Source organism: Cydia strobilella, chromosome 19 (assembly GCF_947568885.1).
Source record: "Cydia strobilella chromosome 19, ilCydStro3.1, whole genome shotgun sequence".
NCBI classification, from domain to species: Eukaryota; Metazoa; Arthropoda; class Insecta; order Lepidoptera; family Tortricidae; genus Cydia; species Cydia strobilella.
The window spans coordinates 8,881,651-8,901,278 of NC_086059.1; the positions used below are offsets into that span (position 1 = coordinate 8,881,651).

The 19,628-nt window shown below is 39.6% G+C and overlaps 1 protein-coding gene across 2 annotated transcripts; it reads left to right on the forward strand.

Moving 5' to 3' along the window:
• Positions 1 to 1,357: 1,357 nt before the first annotated feature.
• Positions 1,358 to 18,822, forward strand: LOC134750161 (fructose-bisphosphate aldolase). 2 transcript variants are annotated; one of them, XM_063685284.1, is made up of 10 exons: positions 1,358 to 1,549; positions 2,245 to 2,361; positions 3,712 to 3,803; positions 4,919 to 5,093; positions 8,435 to 8,638; positions 9,340 to 9,455; positions 10,603 to 10,702; positions 11,779 to 11,978; positions 16,035 to 16,109; positions 18,190 to 18,822. In XM_063685284.1, the coding sequence occupies exons 1-10, from the start codon at positions 1,477 to 1,479 to the stop codon at positions 18,283 to 18,285; spliced, it is 1,248 nt and encodes a 415-aa protein (XP_063541354.1). In that variant the 5' UTR covers positions 1,358 to 1,476; the 3' UTR covers positions 18,286 to 18,822. The 2 variants fall into 2 exon arrangements, with proteins under 2 accessions (XP_063541354.1, XP_063541353.1); XM_063685283.1 differs by lacking the exon at positions 16,035 to 16,109 and having other exon boundaries at positions 1,359 to 1,549.
• The last annotated feature ends 806 nt before the right edge of the window (positions 18,823 to 19,628 follow it).

Consider the following 19,628-nt stretch of genomic DNA (forward strand, 5'->3'; position numbering starts at 1 on the left):
TAGGTGATACTACATTCTCGTGCTATGGACAGTTTAGTTTTAAGCTCATCACTCAGCTAAGTGCCGATGTAGTTACGGGATATTCGGAGAGATGGCGCTAAAATCAAGATTATAAAGCTGGGAACTGTCACGTTATCATTGGACCTTCAAATGACCTTTATTCGTGTCCTCTCCATACATTTTGACAGTAGTAGCCGCGTAGCTGAACGGGAGTGTCCGTGTTTTACCGATAAATAACAAAAAACCGTAAGTTATTTTCATTTCTTACTTTTTAACCCCCGTTTCATAGTGAGAACAATATGGATTACGTTTTTCTCGATTTGTTATTGGTGCAATGTATTAAAATTAATATTATCCGACCTATTTGTAACCTCTGAAGTCTGAATATTCTTACTATATCTGAATAAATATCTGTAAAATATATTACTTATATTCACGTTTGAGGGTTCACGAAAACTATAATCTTAACCATATTATTTTGTTTTAACAAGACATTCATTTCACAGCTTTAAAAAGCTTCACGTTATATAATGAAATTAATAATTTTATTAATGCGCAATGGAACATTAGTAGCATAAATTGTTTTAAATAAAATAGGATAATAAGATGTCAAGCTTTTACAAACCCTGTGTAAACTTTGTTGAGGTTATTGACTTTAGTCGGTGCTTTAATATTATGTAAATGGGTAAATATATACCAACCTACATCATGCAATGCAAAATTCAGCTGCATAATAATTATGAATGAAATGTATGTGAGTCTTAGAATAGTTCTTGCTATTTTCACTGTATTTCTATAGCTATCCTTAGATATGCGTACCTATATGAGTGACGCCTTGTTTCCAGTGACCTTTTGAAGGTCACCTTTTAATAAGTTTTATCTGGCGTAATTTGGTACATTGGTTTAAAACATGCGTGTCTATTTTAAGTTATTATGTAGGAGTAAGAAACGAGTTGGTAGGTTATATTACTATTAGTTTTTTTATCGCTGATTTATTTATTTTTTGCACACTGCGTTTTTGTTGTGATAATTGCTAAATACCTAATCTTATTTTATTAGAATCCCCTTTGTTTCTAATAAAATCATGCGAGCATGCAGGTACCTACCTATAAAAATAGGTCGTTTAAGTTTAGTTATTACGACTTACGAGTATCTATAAAAGTACTGACTCTAAAAAATAATTAGGTAAACCGTCAAATCGGTTTTACGGTTTTTTTTCCTATCTGGGTTGAAATAGCACATCCCTAATTCAAAATGATGCAATGTCAAAATTGCATCAAAATTGTGACATTGATTGATTTGTTTGATTTTCGAAACTTGAATCAAAAATAAAAGAACGAAGTCAACGAGCCTGTTTATGGTGAGTAATGACTGTTATGTGTTTTTGAAAATTTACAATCATTGAAACTATGTCGGGTATATTATTTTCCTTTAAGTAATTATTTTACTAAGTGTTTGTTGACACGATAATTTAAAATGGCACCAAAGAAAGGCAAAGGAAAGAAAGGTCCCCCTGAGTCAGGATGGATGCCTGGCTTTGGGACCAAAGGTATGGAATCAGATCTTTTTTAGGGCTGAATGAAAGCAACCTACTTGAATATTTCAATTTGAACTTGTTGTTATGCCTAAAACAAAGTTGAGAGATTATTTTCTCGACAATGGTCGTAGTTGTAAACAACGAACTTATTCTACAATTTAATACTGTCAGTCAATGGATACAATGATTGTCACAGAATATTCTGACCTCTTCAATTGAAGGCTGTTTAGTCTGTTATTTGTCTGATGCAGAGAGATTGAAGTACTTATCAAAGAAATAGAAATTGTTGCTTGACATCTATTAGTTTTGTCATTTACTAATGATAATTATTGTTTAAAAAGGTCCATTGACCTCTTAGTTGTTCGGAACTGTCAAACTTACAGGCCGATATTGTCCGGTGGACTGATAGTCAATGGGCCGCTTAATATTGTATTCAGTAATGAGAACAGACCCTAATGGTTTTAGACACCGAGACATGACCCCGTTTGAAGCTTGGTGCCCCATTAAGAAAGATGTCCTGGTTTGACATGGTGAGAAATAGGACATGTGCCAGGATTTATTTGGGAATTGGTATAAAATTCTCATTTTACAATCTCAGTGTATGAGGGGCTAGTTTAGGCCCACCACATATCCAGGTTTCTCTAAATTTATCCTTGTCTCAGCATTTTGATGTCTAATTTTGTACTAACTGTAAGGTTTGTCGGCAGGCACAATGACCACATACTTCCAGTACCCGACGCCGGAGCTGCAGGAGGAGCTACGCAAGATCGCCCAGGCTATTGTGGCTCCCGGCAAGGGCATCCTCGCTGCTGATGAGTCCACCGGTAAGTTACATTATAATATAATTATTATTATTATTATTTAATAAGCAGGCAGGCAGTTATGGCAACTGATATGGCCTGTATCCAGTAATCATAAAGATATATATCATGAACGAGTATTAGATGTAGTGTTATGCTTGTCTAATTTATTTTTAAACTGGTTCACATTTTGTGCTGAAACTACGTCTTCCGGGAGTTTGTTCCAAGCCCTTACTACTCGGTTGCTCAGAAAGTGTTTGTAAGGGTTACTGTGAGACCTATGCCTTTCTAGCTTTAAGTGATGACCTCTCAGACGATCGCTAATTATAGGTACTATTGCTTGACAGGGACATTTCACCAATTTTTTTTTACTATTGCACAAAAGAAAAACTTACCGTGCAAAAGGCTGACTTAATGCCAAAAGCATTCTCTACCAGTCAACCTTAAGGCAAAGCAGATAGATCGTGGGCGAATTTGTGGGTGGGTTATCTTACCCATCTTGACGCATTTGTGTTTTGCCCTATAGTGGACTGGTAGAGAACGACTACTCGGTTGCTCAGAAAGTGTTTGTAAGGGTTACTGTGAGACCTATGCCTTTCTAGCTTTAAGTGATGACCTCTCAGACGATCGCTAATTATAGGTACTATTGCTTGACAGGGACATTTCACCAATTTTTTTTTACTATTGCACAAAAGAAAAACTTACCGTGCAAAAGGCTGACTTAATGCCAAAAGCATTCTCTACCAGTCAACCTTAAGGCAAAGCAGATAGATCGTGGGCGAATTTGTGGGTGGGTTATCTTACCCATCTTGACGCATTTGTGTTTTGCCCTATAGTGGACTGGTAGAGAACGCCTTGAGGCATTAAGTCTGCCTGTTGTACTTTTATGTGGAATAAAGTTTAAAAATGAATAAATATCTTGAAAACAAGGGCACAAATGTATCTGGTAAAGCTAATGAACTGAATGAACCAAAAATAATTGTTTTGTTAAAGATAAATATCTAAGAGTTTTTTACTGGTGAGAGTAATAAAATAGACTGCAAATATAAAATTACTACCAGGAAAGTATGAGTTCATTGTCATCAATAATTCAATACTGAGGATGGTGACGTCACTTTCTTTGCTCATAGATCAGGTTTTTTTCATCGTTTTCCTTTCTAAGTTCACGTCCTGGAGTGATAGTAATAGCATGAATGCAGTAATTATCTGGTAGGGGGAAAGTGGCATGAAGGCGGCAGGTTACGAAAAAGCCACTTACATTATTTCGGCGTACAGCGAAAAGTACAGTCAGCGATAAAAGCTTGTAAATTAAATTTTTGCCAAAAACTTATTTAAACTTTTCGTTTGACTTAAAGTTAATGTATTTTTGTGCAGGTACCATGGGGAAGCGTCTGCAGGACATCGGTGTGGAGAACACCGAGGAGAACCGCCGCAAGTACCGCCAGCTGCTATTCAGCACTGACCCTGTAAGTGTAGCATCTAATATAGCCTCGTAATGCCCATGGTCCCACCCCGTACTACTCATTATTTCAATGTAATTATTTAAACTGTTTTCATTTGTAACAAAGTTGCATTTCTTTTGTTTTGCTTGATTTCAAAACGAAGAAATTCAACCATATTTCCTTTACTATTGATTTCATGTTTAATTGCCAATTTTTTTGTATACCCACCATACTAAGGAGGATAAATATATTGGGGCTAACATTTCACTGACCATTGATAGTTGACTGTGTTAATTATGGTACTGGCCAAAAGCAGTAACCTTTCTGTTTAGCATCAATTTGTGATATTTGATAAACAAGGACAGTAGCTGTTGAAATTAAATTAAACTAAATTAGTACCATTTATCTTAAAATGGTCTTATCATTACGTTTAGTCCTTTAATTGATACATTTGTGATCAGATAGGCAGACCGAGTATTCATAAAAAGTAAAAAAAATGGAATATGCTTCCTAGTATCTACCTTCCTTTTATGGTTGGTTGGTTGCATGCGTCAAGAAAATCCATTTTAAACCATAAGTATGTACATGGCGTACATTAAAATTACATAAATATGCTGTACCTCTATTATATATTTGTATCCATTCTATATAATTAACATTAGAAAAAGAATTTGTTTCAGTTGCTTCAAACAAAACATAATTAAAAATGCTGTTTTTACTCGCTCATTAAATTGTATCATTATGTATAAAACTACTTCTGCTGCCATAAATATCAATTTGTTATTGTATCCACAAATTTATTTCGTAATCGTAGCTTTGTTAATTTTAGCTTTTTATCCTATATATTGTTACCTAGCGCTATTATGAGTCTGAGAGCCGTTATTGTTTGTCAACTTTATGTCAAGGTCGGACCAATAAAGACTTTCAACAGGTTCTGATTGCCTGGTATTGCAAAAATAAGATTGAATAGTGGTAGTAAATTGGCAAGATAACATTTTTAAGTGAATCTTGTTTTTAAATAAGTTAAATTATTACTAGTTATTTTTCAATAGCTTGTTTACAATTCCTATTGTAAGAGCAGCAATTACGAAATTAGATACTGGTATCCGAGAATAACTTACAACCTTTTATTCCCACAGGCCATCTCCGAGAACATTTCAGGAGTGATCCTGTTCCACGAGACGCTGTACCAGAAGGCCGACGACGGCACCCCCCTGGTGGGTCTGCTGGAGAAGCGCGGCATCATCCCCGGCATCAAGGTCGACAAGGGCGTCGTGCCGTTGTTCGGCTCTGAGGACGAGTGCACCACCCAGGGTGAGCTCCTTGATTTTATTGTAGCCTGGTACTTCGTATTACAGTCGGCTTAGCACGGGAGCGTCGCGACAGTATCTCGCGCGCAAGAAAGACTAACTTTTTCTAACCATATTAATTAGAGAGGGACGGGAAGTCTATCTCGCGGGCGAGATACGGTCGCGGCGCTCCCGTGCTAAGCCTACAGGGCGTATTGCGAGAACCGTTGGCCGTTGGGACAGAAAGGTGGTACACGAAAATGTAGAATGGATAACCTGAAAGGTACTGACGATCTGGTCAAAATTGTTGTAAAACATTTGTAAGTGACCGTTGTGGAGGTCCTGCTGATAGGTATGATGATGATATTGATAATCATTTCATAAGGCAGTTGGAACATATTTCCTACAATGATTTTGAACTGTGATAAGGTTCCATTTTGCGTATTTTCTGCAGTTTAACCTTGAGAGGTCAATGCGACTTTGTTATTTTAGATTTGCCCTTGAAATCCTCTTTATTGACCTATTGTCTGAGCAACATACATCGGTGAAATAAGTTATCTGTGCGAGGGCACCTTGGCCGGGAGTTTCGTAATACATATTTCAATTCACTTTAATTTGAAAGCATGCTAGTGTTGCATGATGTGATATGAATTATAACCGTCCAAAGTCTACAATGGCTATAAACCACCAGGGCCGTGTTGCATAATAAACTACAACTAATATTACAAACGGAACTCCTTTTCTAATTCCACTTATTAGAAAAGGAGTTCCGCTTGTAATATTAGTTGTAGTTTATTATGAAACACAGCTCTGTTCGTAAACACGACGTAGGTTCTTGCGCCACGATGGTGTTATACAGACATCATCGTATTTAGTATTAATCGTCAGATGACAACCAAAACTTACTAATTACCACCACAGCCATAGTGAACCGTATTAGTAACATGCTAAGGTTGGTTTTTGTTTAGTACTTAGTGAATTTTGGTTGTCACCTGACTATTTAAAAAGTATCAAAGGCAAGTTGGATAAGTAGTCAAAGAAACGTATCAATTTCAACGAACTTATACAAATATAGTATTGATATCCATTCCTACATATCAAAGTTCCTAAGTATGTGAAATGGTGACGCTATTTAAGCTACTTTTTCATCATTCATCGTATCAATGATCTATTTATAGTAGATTATAATATGTACAAAAACAAGTTCTTAGCGAAAAAATAAAAAGCAGTGATTATTCATGATACCTACTCATTATTTGGATATTGTCGTCGCTATGTGCCTATGTAGGTGTGTTTATAACTCTATTTCTGTGGAGGCTCGACCACTATCTCCTAAAGATAATAGTGTCATAGTTCACTAAGATAACGTGTTATGTTAATTATAGAAATAATGAGTGGTTGTTATTACTGAGTCAAAAAGACAAACTGATTGTATATTTGGCAAACATTTATTTAATGATGCTTGTAGGATTGATAAACAGTTCTTGACATTTGGCCAAAAAAAACTTAGCGCCACTGCTAAATAATTGTGATTATTTAAATGTAACGATAGATATTTAAAAACCGGCCAAGTGCGAGGTACATTTATACATTTACATATTTATTTATAAATTAATAAATTGATTTTTCTTCTGCTGAAAAAGCTGCAAACAAGTAATAATATCTCGGGAAATTCAAACTATTTTTATAGATCTTAATATTAGCTTTAAGATCATTTATTCTCATAAGAATTGTACAATTCACTTGACGAGATAAATACAGAACAGTATATTAGATTTTGTTTGAGACAGTTACGTTTCGTTTGCTACGGAGCATAAACGGTTGGCATCTTGGCTAGGCACCCTGGTCATTTGGAAAATGAAAGAGATACGGATCGCGTTTCTATTACCCATTTCAGAGGCCAGCTGCAGATTTGGTTTTAATGTAAACTATAAGTACCTAAACGGTTGGCATCTTGGCTAGGCACCCTGGTCATCTCTGGGTACAAGTATGTATATGTTCTTAACATAATAAACTGAAATTACTACTACCATGCATATAAAATAAAATAAAAGAGTGGCTATAACAATAAAAATAATGTTACTTGCTGTTGAAATCGACAAAGATCAAGATTATTCTTCTCTGCGTTCAAAACGCGTTATAGTTGCCGGCGCTCGCGTACCACGCGTCAACGCCATCTATTGAGTGTTATTTCGTGAAATCGATGAACGCTCCAGGGAATAAGGGCTCTTAAATACTTAATTTAACTAATACAGGTAGTTTTACAATAATACTTATTATAACTGACCGCCCGCGAAGCGGGCAGCGATAACGCGCGAGTATCTATGCAAAACAAGTTTACAATTGGGTACCTACACATCAAATTAATATTCAACCTTTGCTGTAATATTTGTCATTATATTAAATTTACTTTAATCTTTGGCGCCGCCATAAAAGTAAATTATTTAACGCTCCACGCCGCCGTGCTGATATGACCATGCTTAAGAGTTTAGTGTGACGCGAGTCACGCTAGCGGCATATTAATATTAGCTCTTTGAAGTACTCCCATTTGTAATGCCGTTAAAATAATACATGCTATTTAACACCTTTAGATATGACATTGTACTCTATACCGATAGATAAGCAAATCTTATCTATATGACAGAATAATGCCAGATAAGCAAATCGTCCTTCGCGTCGTACACATGGCGACGCGAAGGATGAATTTGTCTTAGCTTAACACATCAAGTAGGTATAATCAATGAACTATTGTCTGTAGGGTAGAATTGTTATGTTATAGTATTCAGAGGATGTTAAAAAACCGGCCAAGTGCGAGTCGGACTCGCGCACGAAGGGTTCCGTACCATTACGGAAAAAAAACAGCAAAAAAATCACGTTTGTTGTATGGGAGCCCCATTTAAATATTTATATTATTCTGTTTTTAGTATTTCTTATTATAGCGGCAACAGAAATACATCTGTGAAAATTTCAACTGTCTAGCTACCACGGTTCATGAGATACAGCCTGGTGACAGACAGACAGACGGACAGACGGACGGACAGACGGACGGCGGAGTCTTAGTAATAGGGTCCCGTTTCTACCCTTTGGGTACGGAACCCGTTCAAACTATTAACCCGAAGCCCAAAAAAGGCCGTTATATTGACTGGCTAGGAAATTATCGGTCAAATCACTGATTTAAACTTTCACGATTTTTACTCATTATTAATCACAACGACGGGACTTAGGACGGGACGGGATGAAGTCCCGTCGTTGTGAATAATAATTATCGGTCAAATGATCAGCAGATAATATCATAAGTGAAAATGCATTATCTAGAACTTAGTCACAAAATATTATTAGACTTCAATAGCATTATTTGGATTTCAGGTCTCGATGACTTGGCTCAGCGCTGCGCTCAGTACAAGAAGGACGGCTGCCACTTCGCCAAGTGGCGTTGCGTGCTGAAGATCGGCCGCAACACTCCGTCCTACCAGGCTATTCAGGAGAACGCCACCGTATTGGCCCGCTACGCTTCCATCTGTCAGAGCCAGCGCATCGTGCCCATTGTGGAGCCCGAGGTGTTGCCCGATGGTGAGTCTAATAGTGTCTAGTACAATGGATGTACTTCGCCAAGACGCCAGGTGTTGAAGATCGGCCGCAACACTCCGTCCTACCAGGCTATTCAGGAGAACGCCACCGTATTGGCCCGCTACGCTTCCATCTGTCAGAGCCAGCGCATCGTGCCCATTGTGGAGCCCGAGGTGTTGCCCGATGGTGAGTCTAATAGTGTCTAGTACAATGGATGTACTTCGCCAAGACGCCAGGTGTTGAAGATCGGCCGCAACACTCCGTCCTACCAGGCTATTCAGGAGAACGCCACCGTATTGGCTCGCTACGCTTCCTTCTGTCAGAGCCAGCACATCATGCCTGTATGTCATGTTTCTAGTGTAAGGAAGGCTGCCACTTCGCCAAGTGGCCGTAACACCCCTTTCTACCAGGCTATCCAGGATAACGCCACTGCGCTGGCCCGCTATGCTTCCATCTGTAAGAGCCAACACATTGTATGATTGTATCAACTTGTGAGATGTTGCCTGACGGTGAGTCTAGTAGACGGTCTATCTATGTATAGAAGGCAAAAAGGCCACCATTCGAAATTTGAAACTTCCCATGAGAAGATCTTGAAAAATCCTCCAACTTTTCTTAAGAAACTTTCCAAAATGAAATTATTGTGCCATTATTTTCCGAGTTTTCCTCACTGATTACACCTTACTTAAATAAAAATATGTTAAAAGGTGAGCACGACTTGGACCGCGCGCAGAAGGTGACCGAGACCGTGCTGGCCGCCGTGTACAAGGCTCTCAATGACCACCACGTCTACCTCGAGGGAACCCTCCTCAAGCCTAACATGGTAAGCTCTTGTAGTGAATGAATTGTCAGTGCGATAGGGGTCTATGCTCAAGAAAGAAGTTTAAAATAAATAAATATTATACGACATCCTTACACTAATTGACTAAGCCCCACAGTTAGCTCAAGAAGACTTTGTGTTTTGGGTTTGTGTAATACTCACAAGACTGTGGAAGAGGTTCACGACTAGAAATAATCTGCACAAATACAACAGGATATTAGAATCCATCACACAAAAATCTCCTAATAAAATTTAAACATTCTCTAGGCCTAGCACATGATTGGCGCGACAGTATCTCGCCGCGAGATAGACTATCCGTCTTTTACTAACCGTATGAATTAAAGGGTTATTCATTTATTATGTAAGACGTTTTAGGGGGGGGGGGGGAGGTCACACATGTCTTATTTTTTCTCACAAGGGGGTAGGAGGGGGTTTTCATAGTTCTTACGTAAGATCACAAATATGCGAAAATTTTAAATTTCTATGAAATTATGACGTTCAAGATAATCCTTTCACACCCCGTGCTATCAAACACGGTGCAGAGTTAGCTTTGTCGGGCCCCGGTAGGTATCCTTTGTTAGTAAGTACAAATAAACGTTCAATAAATGACAACACTAAAACAAACCAAACGTGTATTCTTTTTTCCTTTAGGTTCTTACGTAATATAGGGGGAGGGGGTCGTCTTATTCTTATTTTTACTTACATAGGGGTGGGGGTGGGAGGGAGTCAAAAACTGGCAAGAATCGTCTGACGTAATAAATGAATGGCGCCCTGTCAAAAAGAAAAGTTTGAGGATAAATCCATTTTGCCAAACCACGTCCGAACGTCATGTTGCTTGAAAAAATATTGTAATATAGTAGGTCAAACCAAATTGTCAGTAAATAAGAACAAAAAAATCTATACTCATCCTTTTCTTTTGGGTGCTAGTACTAGTTTAAGACAAAGATAGTATGATTCTCTATGTTTAAAATGAGACAGTCCTTTGACAAACTATAGTTGGTCAAACCAAATTGTCAGTAAATAAGAACAAAAAAAACTATCCTTTTCTTTTGGGTGCCAGTACTAGTGTAAGACAAAAATAGTATGATTCTCTCTGTCTATGTTTGAAATGAGACAGTCCTTTGACAAACTATATTTAATTTATGTTCAGGTGACCGCCGGGCAGTCCTGCAAAAAGACGTACACCGCCACCGACATCGGCCGCGCCACCGTCACCGCTCTACTGCGGACCGTGCCCGCTGCCGTTCCCGGTAACAATATTATAAATAAACCTGCCAAGTGCGAGTCGGACTCGCGCACCGAGGGTACCGTGCTTTTTAGTATTTGTTGTTATAGCGGCAACAGAAATACATCATCTGTGAAAATTTCAACTGTCTAGCTATCACGGTTCATGAGATACAGCTGACAGCGGAGTCTTAGTAATAGGGTCCCGTTTTTACCCTTTAGGTACGGAACTCTAATAAACTAGCGACCCGCCCCGGCTTCGCACGGGTGCAATGCTGATGTATTATACATATAAACCTGCTATAAATGCACTTACCGGGATTCGAACCCAGGACCACCGGCTTCACAGGCAGGGTCACTACCCAGTTACCCACTAGGCCAGACCGGTCGTCAATCCGTTCTAAGCATACATAGGGACAGACATCCATCCAGACAGCAGGAAGCGACTTTGTTTGATACTATGTAGTTACGTTTCTAAGGGCCACTTGCACCATTTACTGGTTAAACCTGGAGTTACCATGGTTACCAGTACAATTTGACACTGGGTTAACGGTTTCATCGGTTAACTCCGCGTTAGGTTAGGTGCTCAAGTTAGCATGCTCGTAATGCTCCCAATGCTCCTCGACCTTTATATAATATGGTTCCTAACTGCCAAATTAATTATGCCATCTGACAACAACCAACTTTCATTTTGTCTGGTGACAACCAAAACTTACTAATTACTATCACAAGTTCATAGCCATAGTGAACCATATTAGTACTGAAATAAGGTTAATTTTTGTTTACTATTTTTTAGGGTTTCATACCCTAAGGGTAAAAATGGGACCCTATTACTAAGACTCCTTTGTCCGTCTGTTTGACTGTCTGTCACCAGGGTGTATCTCATGAACCGTTATAGCTACAGTTGAAATTTTCCTAGATGATGTATTTCTGTTGCCGCTATCGCTATAACAACAAATACTAAAAAGTACGGAACTCGGTGGGCGAGTCCGACTCGCATTTGTCCGGTTTCTTTTTTAATAATTAGTGTTCTGGTTGTCACCTGACGATTTCTAAAATAAATAAAAAAGCAACTTCCAAAAAGCAAGTTGGTATTTTCCAGGCGTCACATTCCTCTCCGGCGGCCAGTCCGAGGAGGAAGCCTCCGTGAACCTGAACGCCATCAACACGGTGGAGATGAAGCGGCCCTGGTCCCTGACGTTCAGCTACGGGCGCGCGCTGCAGGCCTCCGTGCTGCGCGCCTGGGGCGGCAAGCAGGAGAACGTGCTGGCTGGACAGCAGGAGCTGCTCAGCCGTGCTAAGGTGGGTGTACTGTACCAGGAGTACAGGAACGGGTGGTATACGACGACATTGTTAAACTCAAGCGGCCCTGACGTTCAGCCACGGGCTAGCTTCAGTGCTCCGGGCCTGGGGCAGCAACGAGAAGAACGTGCTGGCTGGACAGCAGGAGCTGCTCAGCCGTGCTAAGGTGGGTGTACTGTACCAGGAGTACAGGAACGGGTGGTATACGACGACATTGTTAAACTCAAGCGGCCCTGACGTTCAGCCACGGGCTAGCTTCAGTGCTCCGGGCCTGGGGCAGCAACGAGAAGAACGTGCTGGCTGGACAGCAGGAGCTGCTCAGCCGTGCTAAGGTGGGTGTACTGTACCAGGAGTACAGGAACGGGTGGTATACGACGACATTGTTAAACTCAAGCGGCCCTGACGTTCAGCCACGGGCTAGCTTCAGTGCTCCGGGCCTGGGGCGGCAACGAGAAGAACGTGCTGGCTGGACAGCAGGAGCTGCTCAGCCGTGCTAAGGTGGGTGTACTGTACCAGGAGTACAGGAACGGGTGGTATACGACGACATTGCTAAACTCAAGCGGCCCTGACGTTCAGCCACGGGCTAGCTTCAGTGCTCCGGGCCTGGGGCGGCAACGAGAAGAACGTGCTGGCTGGACAGCAGGAGCTGCTCAGCCGTGCTAAGGTGGGTGTACTGTACCAGGAGTACAGGAACGGGTGGTATACGACGACATTGTTAAACTCAAGCGGCCCTGACGTTCAGCCACGGGCTAGCTTCAGTGCTCCGGGCCTGGGGCGGCAACGAGAAGAACGTGCTGGCTGGACAGCAGGAGCTGCTCAGCCGTGCTAAGGTGGGTGTACTGTACCAGGAGTACAGGAACGGGTGGTATACGACGACATTGCTAAACTCAAGCGGCCCTGACGTTCAGCCACGGGCTAGCTTCGGTGCTCCGGGCCTGGGGCGGCAACGAGAAGAACGTGCTGGCTGGACAGCAGGAGCTGCTCAGCCGTGCTAAGGTGGGTGTACTGTACCAGGAGTACAGGAACGGGTGGTATACGACGACATTGTTAAACTCAAGCGGCCCTGACGTTCAGCCACGGGCTAGCTTCAGTGCTCCGGGCCTGGGGCGGCAACGAGAAGAACGTGCTGGCTGGACAGCAGGAGCTGCTCAGCCGTGCTAAGGTGGGTGTACTGTACCAGGAGTACAGGAACGGGTGGTATACGACGACATTGCTAAACTCAAGCGGCCCTGACGTTCAGCCACGGGCTAGCTTCAGTGCTCCGCGTCTGGGGCGGCAGGCAGGAGAACGTGCTGGCTGGACAGCAGGAGCTGCTCAGCCGTGCTAAGGTGGGTGTACTGTATCAGGAGTACAGGAACGGGTGGTATATGAGCGTCATAGAGAGATAACTTTAACGCCACCAACACGGTAGAACTCAAGCGGCCCTGGGCCCCGACGTTCAGCTACGGGCCCTTCAAGCTTCCGTGCTCCGTGCCTGGGGCGGCAAGAAGGACGTGTTTTACGTGTTGGCTGAACAACAGAGAACCTACCGCGAAGGCGCAGGCATCTCTCTTCCACTCTAATTACGCCTTAATTGGAGTAAAAGAGCTTTCTATTTTCCGCATTTTGCATTCTCATTACCGCAATTTGCGAACTTCGGTGATCGCGGTAGGCCTTCAGGCAGTAACCGCGCTAAGGTGAGTGTACTATACCAGGAATACAGGAACAGGCGGTATATGAGAACATTGTCAAACTCGAGTAACCCTGGTCAGGTCAGCTACGGGCTACGGGGGCGCGCTGCAGGCCTCCGTGCTCCGCGCTTGGGGCGGCAATCAGGAGAACGTGTTGGTTGGTCAAGTGGTCAGCAGGAGCTGCTCAGCCGTGTAAATCTTTACACGGCTGAGCAGCCTCATAATCATCTGATTATACTATACCAGGAGTACATGAACGGGTGGTATATGAGCGATAGGTCCTTGGCAGGATCGTCTTGTACGAACCGCGTTAGTGAAACGATAGAGTCCATAAATATCTTGATTTATTTTTGGTCAAATAGGCTAAATAAATATATGTTACGTTACGTTATTAGTATTATGAACATAAATGCCCTCTTGTTTGTGTCAATTTTTTTAAACAATGAACTCGCGCGAAGCTTTATTTATTTGCGCGCGGACTTTATCGGACTAAGATAGAAATGGCGGTGGATATTTCTTTAAAAATAACTTAAACTGTATCGAAGTAAGGTAAGTTTTATTCAACTCGCAAAAGTAGCCTACATTTGTGTTCGTCCTTCACTATTTACTAATGTAGTTCAGCTTTTATTTCGTGCTTAATGCACTTCTTGTTATTCTGTGCTATTTTAGCGATTAGTATTTCACCAATTAGAAGTAAATTTTAAGACTATTTAGACAATTGTAATATCAATAAATTCTGGTTCACGTTCTGAACTCATTCACTTCTAAGTGGTGGGGAAAAATATGGCACATTCTATACTTGACGCTTTTATTCTTATTAGATAGTTTTCAAATTTCGATAAAGAATTTTTAGAAATATTTTTCATACACGTCTTTTACAAAATGTTATTAAATACGTAAACTACAATCATTTAACTAAAATATTACGTAGTACCTTCAAAGCCTCTAGCTTTGATACACAAACGCGAACGCTTTTTACAAGCTTTTATTCAACTTGCCCTGTGAGATAGTGTGGGCCGATTCTTGGAAGCTAAATTGTACCCACAGACCCACACCCACTTCCCGATTTCCGATTGGGCTAAAAATTTGCATACATATGTAAGTCGGGTGACAATGCAATCTTATGGTGCCATCGAGCTGGTCTGATGATGGAGACAGGTGGCCATCGGAACTCTGTGATGAAACAACGCAACCTACTCGTGTTTAGGGTTTTTAGAATTGACTCGATGAGTATTAGTTGCCTGTGGTAAGAAAACTAATTATGGCCATAAGCCCCAGGCGGCTCCACCGTCGTGCACATAGCCTGTACCTACTAAAATATTTTTTATATAATTTGCCTCCACTTATTCACTACGCATTGTGGTTCATTTTAATAACATAGCTTAGCCATTTAATAAACAACTATATTATTGGCACTCGCTTTAATAACATCGTTTTATTGTGTTGAATATAAGTTGCCAATAGTAAAGCTAGTTTAGTCTTAGATTATATAACCAAACGGAGTAGCCATTAAATGGTCATACACAATGTACGAACTGACGTTTATCTGACATGGCTATTTTTACGTTACGTATACATTTGACGTTCCCCTCCCCCATAGTTATTAAATGGTCATACACAATGTACGGAATGACGTTTATCTGACATGGCTATTTTTACGTTACGTATACATTTGACGTTCCCCTCCCCCATAGCCATTAAATGGTCATACACAATGTACGGACTGACGTTTATCTGACATGGCTATTTTTACGTTACGTATACATTTGACGTTCCCCTCGCCCATAGCCATTAAATGGTCATACACAATGTACGGACTGACGTTTATCTAACATGGCAATTTTTACGTTACGTATACATTTAACGTTCCCCTCGCCCATAGCCATTAAATGGTCATACACAATGTACGGACTGACGTTTATCTGACATGGCTATTTTTACGTTACGTATACATTTGACGTTCCCCTCCCCCATAGCCATTAAATGGTCATACACAATGTACGGACTGACGTTATCTGACATGGCTATTTTTACGTTACGTATACATTTGACGTTCCCCTCCCCCACAAAAATTGGCAGATTGTTTTGTACAGAAAATTACAGAAAAGGCGTCTCCGTTTGGTTATATTTTCTAAGACTCTAGCTAGATTACCATTTGTTTTGTACTAATTCATACTAATTAAGTTTATTGTTTTTTTTTTTGCACGTTGCCCCCTGACGCCGCTACGCACCGACGCCGCTCAACATAAAACATCTTCACTTTTCTTTCCTTGAAATGGAATGCATTATTCTAAATTTAAAATCGATACTCGTTTTTAATCGAATTCTAATTTTGAAATTGGAATGTCAACTCCAACATGTTGTCTACTGCCAATTTTTTTAATAGGCTAACGGTTTGGCGGCTGCTGCCAAATATGTGGCCGGATCCATTCCGTCCTTCGCCGGAAGAAAATCTAACTTTGTCAAGGGACATGTCTATTAAGTTTTTTTTAATGTCCTACAATTATGACTCACAAATCGAATCACGAATTTTACTGGTTATATCTAGTCTGTATTAATGTTATGATGTAAGGAAAAGTAAAAATGAAATGACATTCCATATTTAAAAAGATTTATTTGAATGAAAGCTAAAGAGACTGAACCTATTTAATGTACCTTAACATTTATTTGAAAACAATTATTTTTTTTATCCCACTTTTATGCATTTAAGAATCATGCAATTAGAGTTAGACCAACAAAAGTTTGCAACGATTTTGATAGCACAAGAAGTCTAAGTGTTATTTTATACGTCCTAATTTCATAGAAGTTTGACGTTTAAAATAACACTTGCACTGCGTGTGCTATCAAAATCGTTGCAGACTTTTCTTGGTCTATCTCTAATTAGATTCACAAGAACTGCGTCTAATATTGCTTGCATTTTGTTTTGTACATATTTTAATAATAAAGTTATTTACACTATATGTTTTGTTTTCCTTCATTATTAATAGGCGAAGAGGTAGTTAATCAGGCGACGTGTTTAAAATGATCAGTATACACTCTTACTGTCCCTAAAAACGAAATTGTGTACATAAATATTTAGGGTTCCGTACCCAAAGGGCAAAAACGAGACCCTATTACTAAGACTCCTCTGTCCGTCGGTCTGTCTGTCTGTCACCAGGCTGTATCTCATGAACCGTGATAGCTAGACAGATGATGATGATGATGATGTATTTCTGTTGCCCCTATACGGAACCCTCGGTGGGCGAGTCCGACTCGCACTTGTCAGGTTTTTTTTAAATGTCTATGAAAATAAGACTTAAAATGACACTCCTCTCTCTCCTTTAGTTATACTTATTCAAATCGGGGCAAAGATAGCTTAGGATGACCATTTGTCCAATATATTGGTCCAATGTGTATTTGCGTCTCACATTTTGCTTAATGAGAGAGTGAGACGCAATTCACATTGGACAAATGGAATACCAGCCTCAGACGTACTCAACTCTCCGCCTGTTTAGGAACTTCTGCTGCCGATTGTAATTGTCACATGACAAGTAAATGTATATTTTTATTTATTATTTTCTTAATAAACAATAAATAAATAAATATATCGCACAAAAGAAAACAGATAAATAAGGCTGATCAGCTTTTCGATGTACCAAAGTAAATAAAAAATTCCCGCCTTTTTGTCCTTATTCGAATGCATGTTCCAATCCATATCGTGCAGAAATAAAACTAATATAGGTATTTTAATTAATTCAAAATAAATAAACCAACCCATTCACGAGGAACAACACTAATTGTCTGTCATTCACCTCGCATACTGAATAAATTACCATGCAAAACCAGTTTGGCCAACATTACGAAACTGAATTAATGATACCACCGCCATTTAAATACATCGAAAAACGTCTTAATAATTTGTTATCACACTGTTTTGTTAGTTATTTTAAACGCTATGATTACTTACTATCAAAATTGTTTGTCTACGAAAATAGTATTATCAGTTATAGTTTGTCAAAGGACTGTCTCATTTCAAACATAGACAGAGAGAATCATACTATGTTTGTCTTACACTAGTACTATCACCCAAAAGAAAAGGATGTAGTTTTTTTTTGTTCTTATTTACTGACAATTTGGTTTGACCAACTATAGATGATAATGTGAAACAACAAGAGGTGTTATATCAAGGGCGTTTTTATTGTTTTAAACGGAAATTGGTTTCAGCTGAAGGTTTATTCTTGGTAGAATAAACCTGCATATGTTTTTGACTCGATGAAAATGGATCACTGTTTATTATTACATTATCCTCCTGCCCGCGCAGCATGGTTCCCCTATCACTAAGTCCGTCACTTTCGCACTCACATACTTGTTAGAACGTGACAGGCATGGTGATAAGCGTACCGTGCTATTAGCTAGCTAAAATATGTAAAACAAAAATTATACTCTTACCGTCTTTTACCGTACGAAAATACCAATATTATGACTATGTTTTAGTTTCAGACTGTGTTTTAGGTACAGTGACATTTTCCAAACTATATTCACGTTTTTTTTTTTTTTTTCAGGCCAACGGACAGGCGTCTCAAGGCAAATACGTGGCTGGATCAGTTACAGGTGCGAGCGGCGATGCCGGACTTTTCGTCGCCAACCATGCCTATTAAAAAAACAATTACAACCGACCTATAGAATACCGGTTTTAAAATAGATTCAACGATAGCTGAATCCTTATTCCAATTGCCATAGAGCGCATGACATTTCACTTTTACCGCCATGTTCAAAATGGCCGGCTTGGCGCGAAAAGTCATTTTTAAGCGTAAACTTAGTTTAAGGTTACTCGAATAACTTAACCTGTTTTTTAAATGAGATGTTGTCCTTTTGGGAATAAGGTGTAGATCACTAATTGTATTATCAATTTGAGATTAGTGTGTAGAATCACCGTATTATTGGAATTGCTTCATGTATGTAGTTAAGTAAAATGTCTCACGTTGTTATGGGTATAAAATTTTAGAAAAATTGATGTTGAGATTATATAGAAAATTTGGTATAACCATCGATTTATTTACATACAGTGAAATCACTCTAAATGTTCACTCTAGTTGGTATTTATTTATGGATTTATACGTATTTTAATTTTGATACAATCGATTTTAGGTTGTAACGTATTTTGATAATTTAAGAGTAATATATTCTTGATCAATCGTGTAGTGTTTTATTAATTATTGGTAGTTTGCCCCAAACAGAGACCTAAACATAAGTAAATAAATATTGATCCCTATAACTCCTTAACCTAGGACGATTCCCCATATTCGAAATTAACCTTTCGTATGCTTAGGAGCAGATCTGCTCCATATATATTCAACTTAAATATGAAGTTGTCACGATTGCTATTTATATGGCAATTTTTTGACATTCTCATACGAAAGGTTAAATTACATTTATGAACTATGTTCCTGAATTTTTGATAAATTCAGCTCGTGTTTGGTGCACCTAAGACACAATTTTGCCCTTTACAATCACAGAGTGATTAGTAGTGCTATCAAAATTTGCACTAAGCAAGAAGATCGTCTATCAGGTAAGACCGTCTACATAGTCTTTCGTCGTTTCTAACTTGCGTTTGTACACCTCATACTCTTTTCCTTTCTAAATGTGTCTGAGCGACGTATGACGGTCTTCCCAACCAAACATTTTATATGCCGGTCTTCTCCACATTGGCCTTAAATTAAAAGAAAAACAATTAAATTTAGCCTGTCATCTTTATTTTGAAAAGTATCACTTCAAATTTGTAGCCCGCCGCGGTGACGATTTCCAACAAATGCTTTTTCACCACACCAGCTGGTGCTGGTAAAAGCTATCTTGATTGTTCAAAAACTGATAAGAAAGTTTAATTTTAGTCTGCAGAAAGAGAAGAGTCGTGACATGTATGTGGCCCAATTAAATACATAACACGACTCTTCCCTTTCCGAACAAATTCTATCCACATGTGAGGCAAAGTAATCTGATGCAA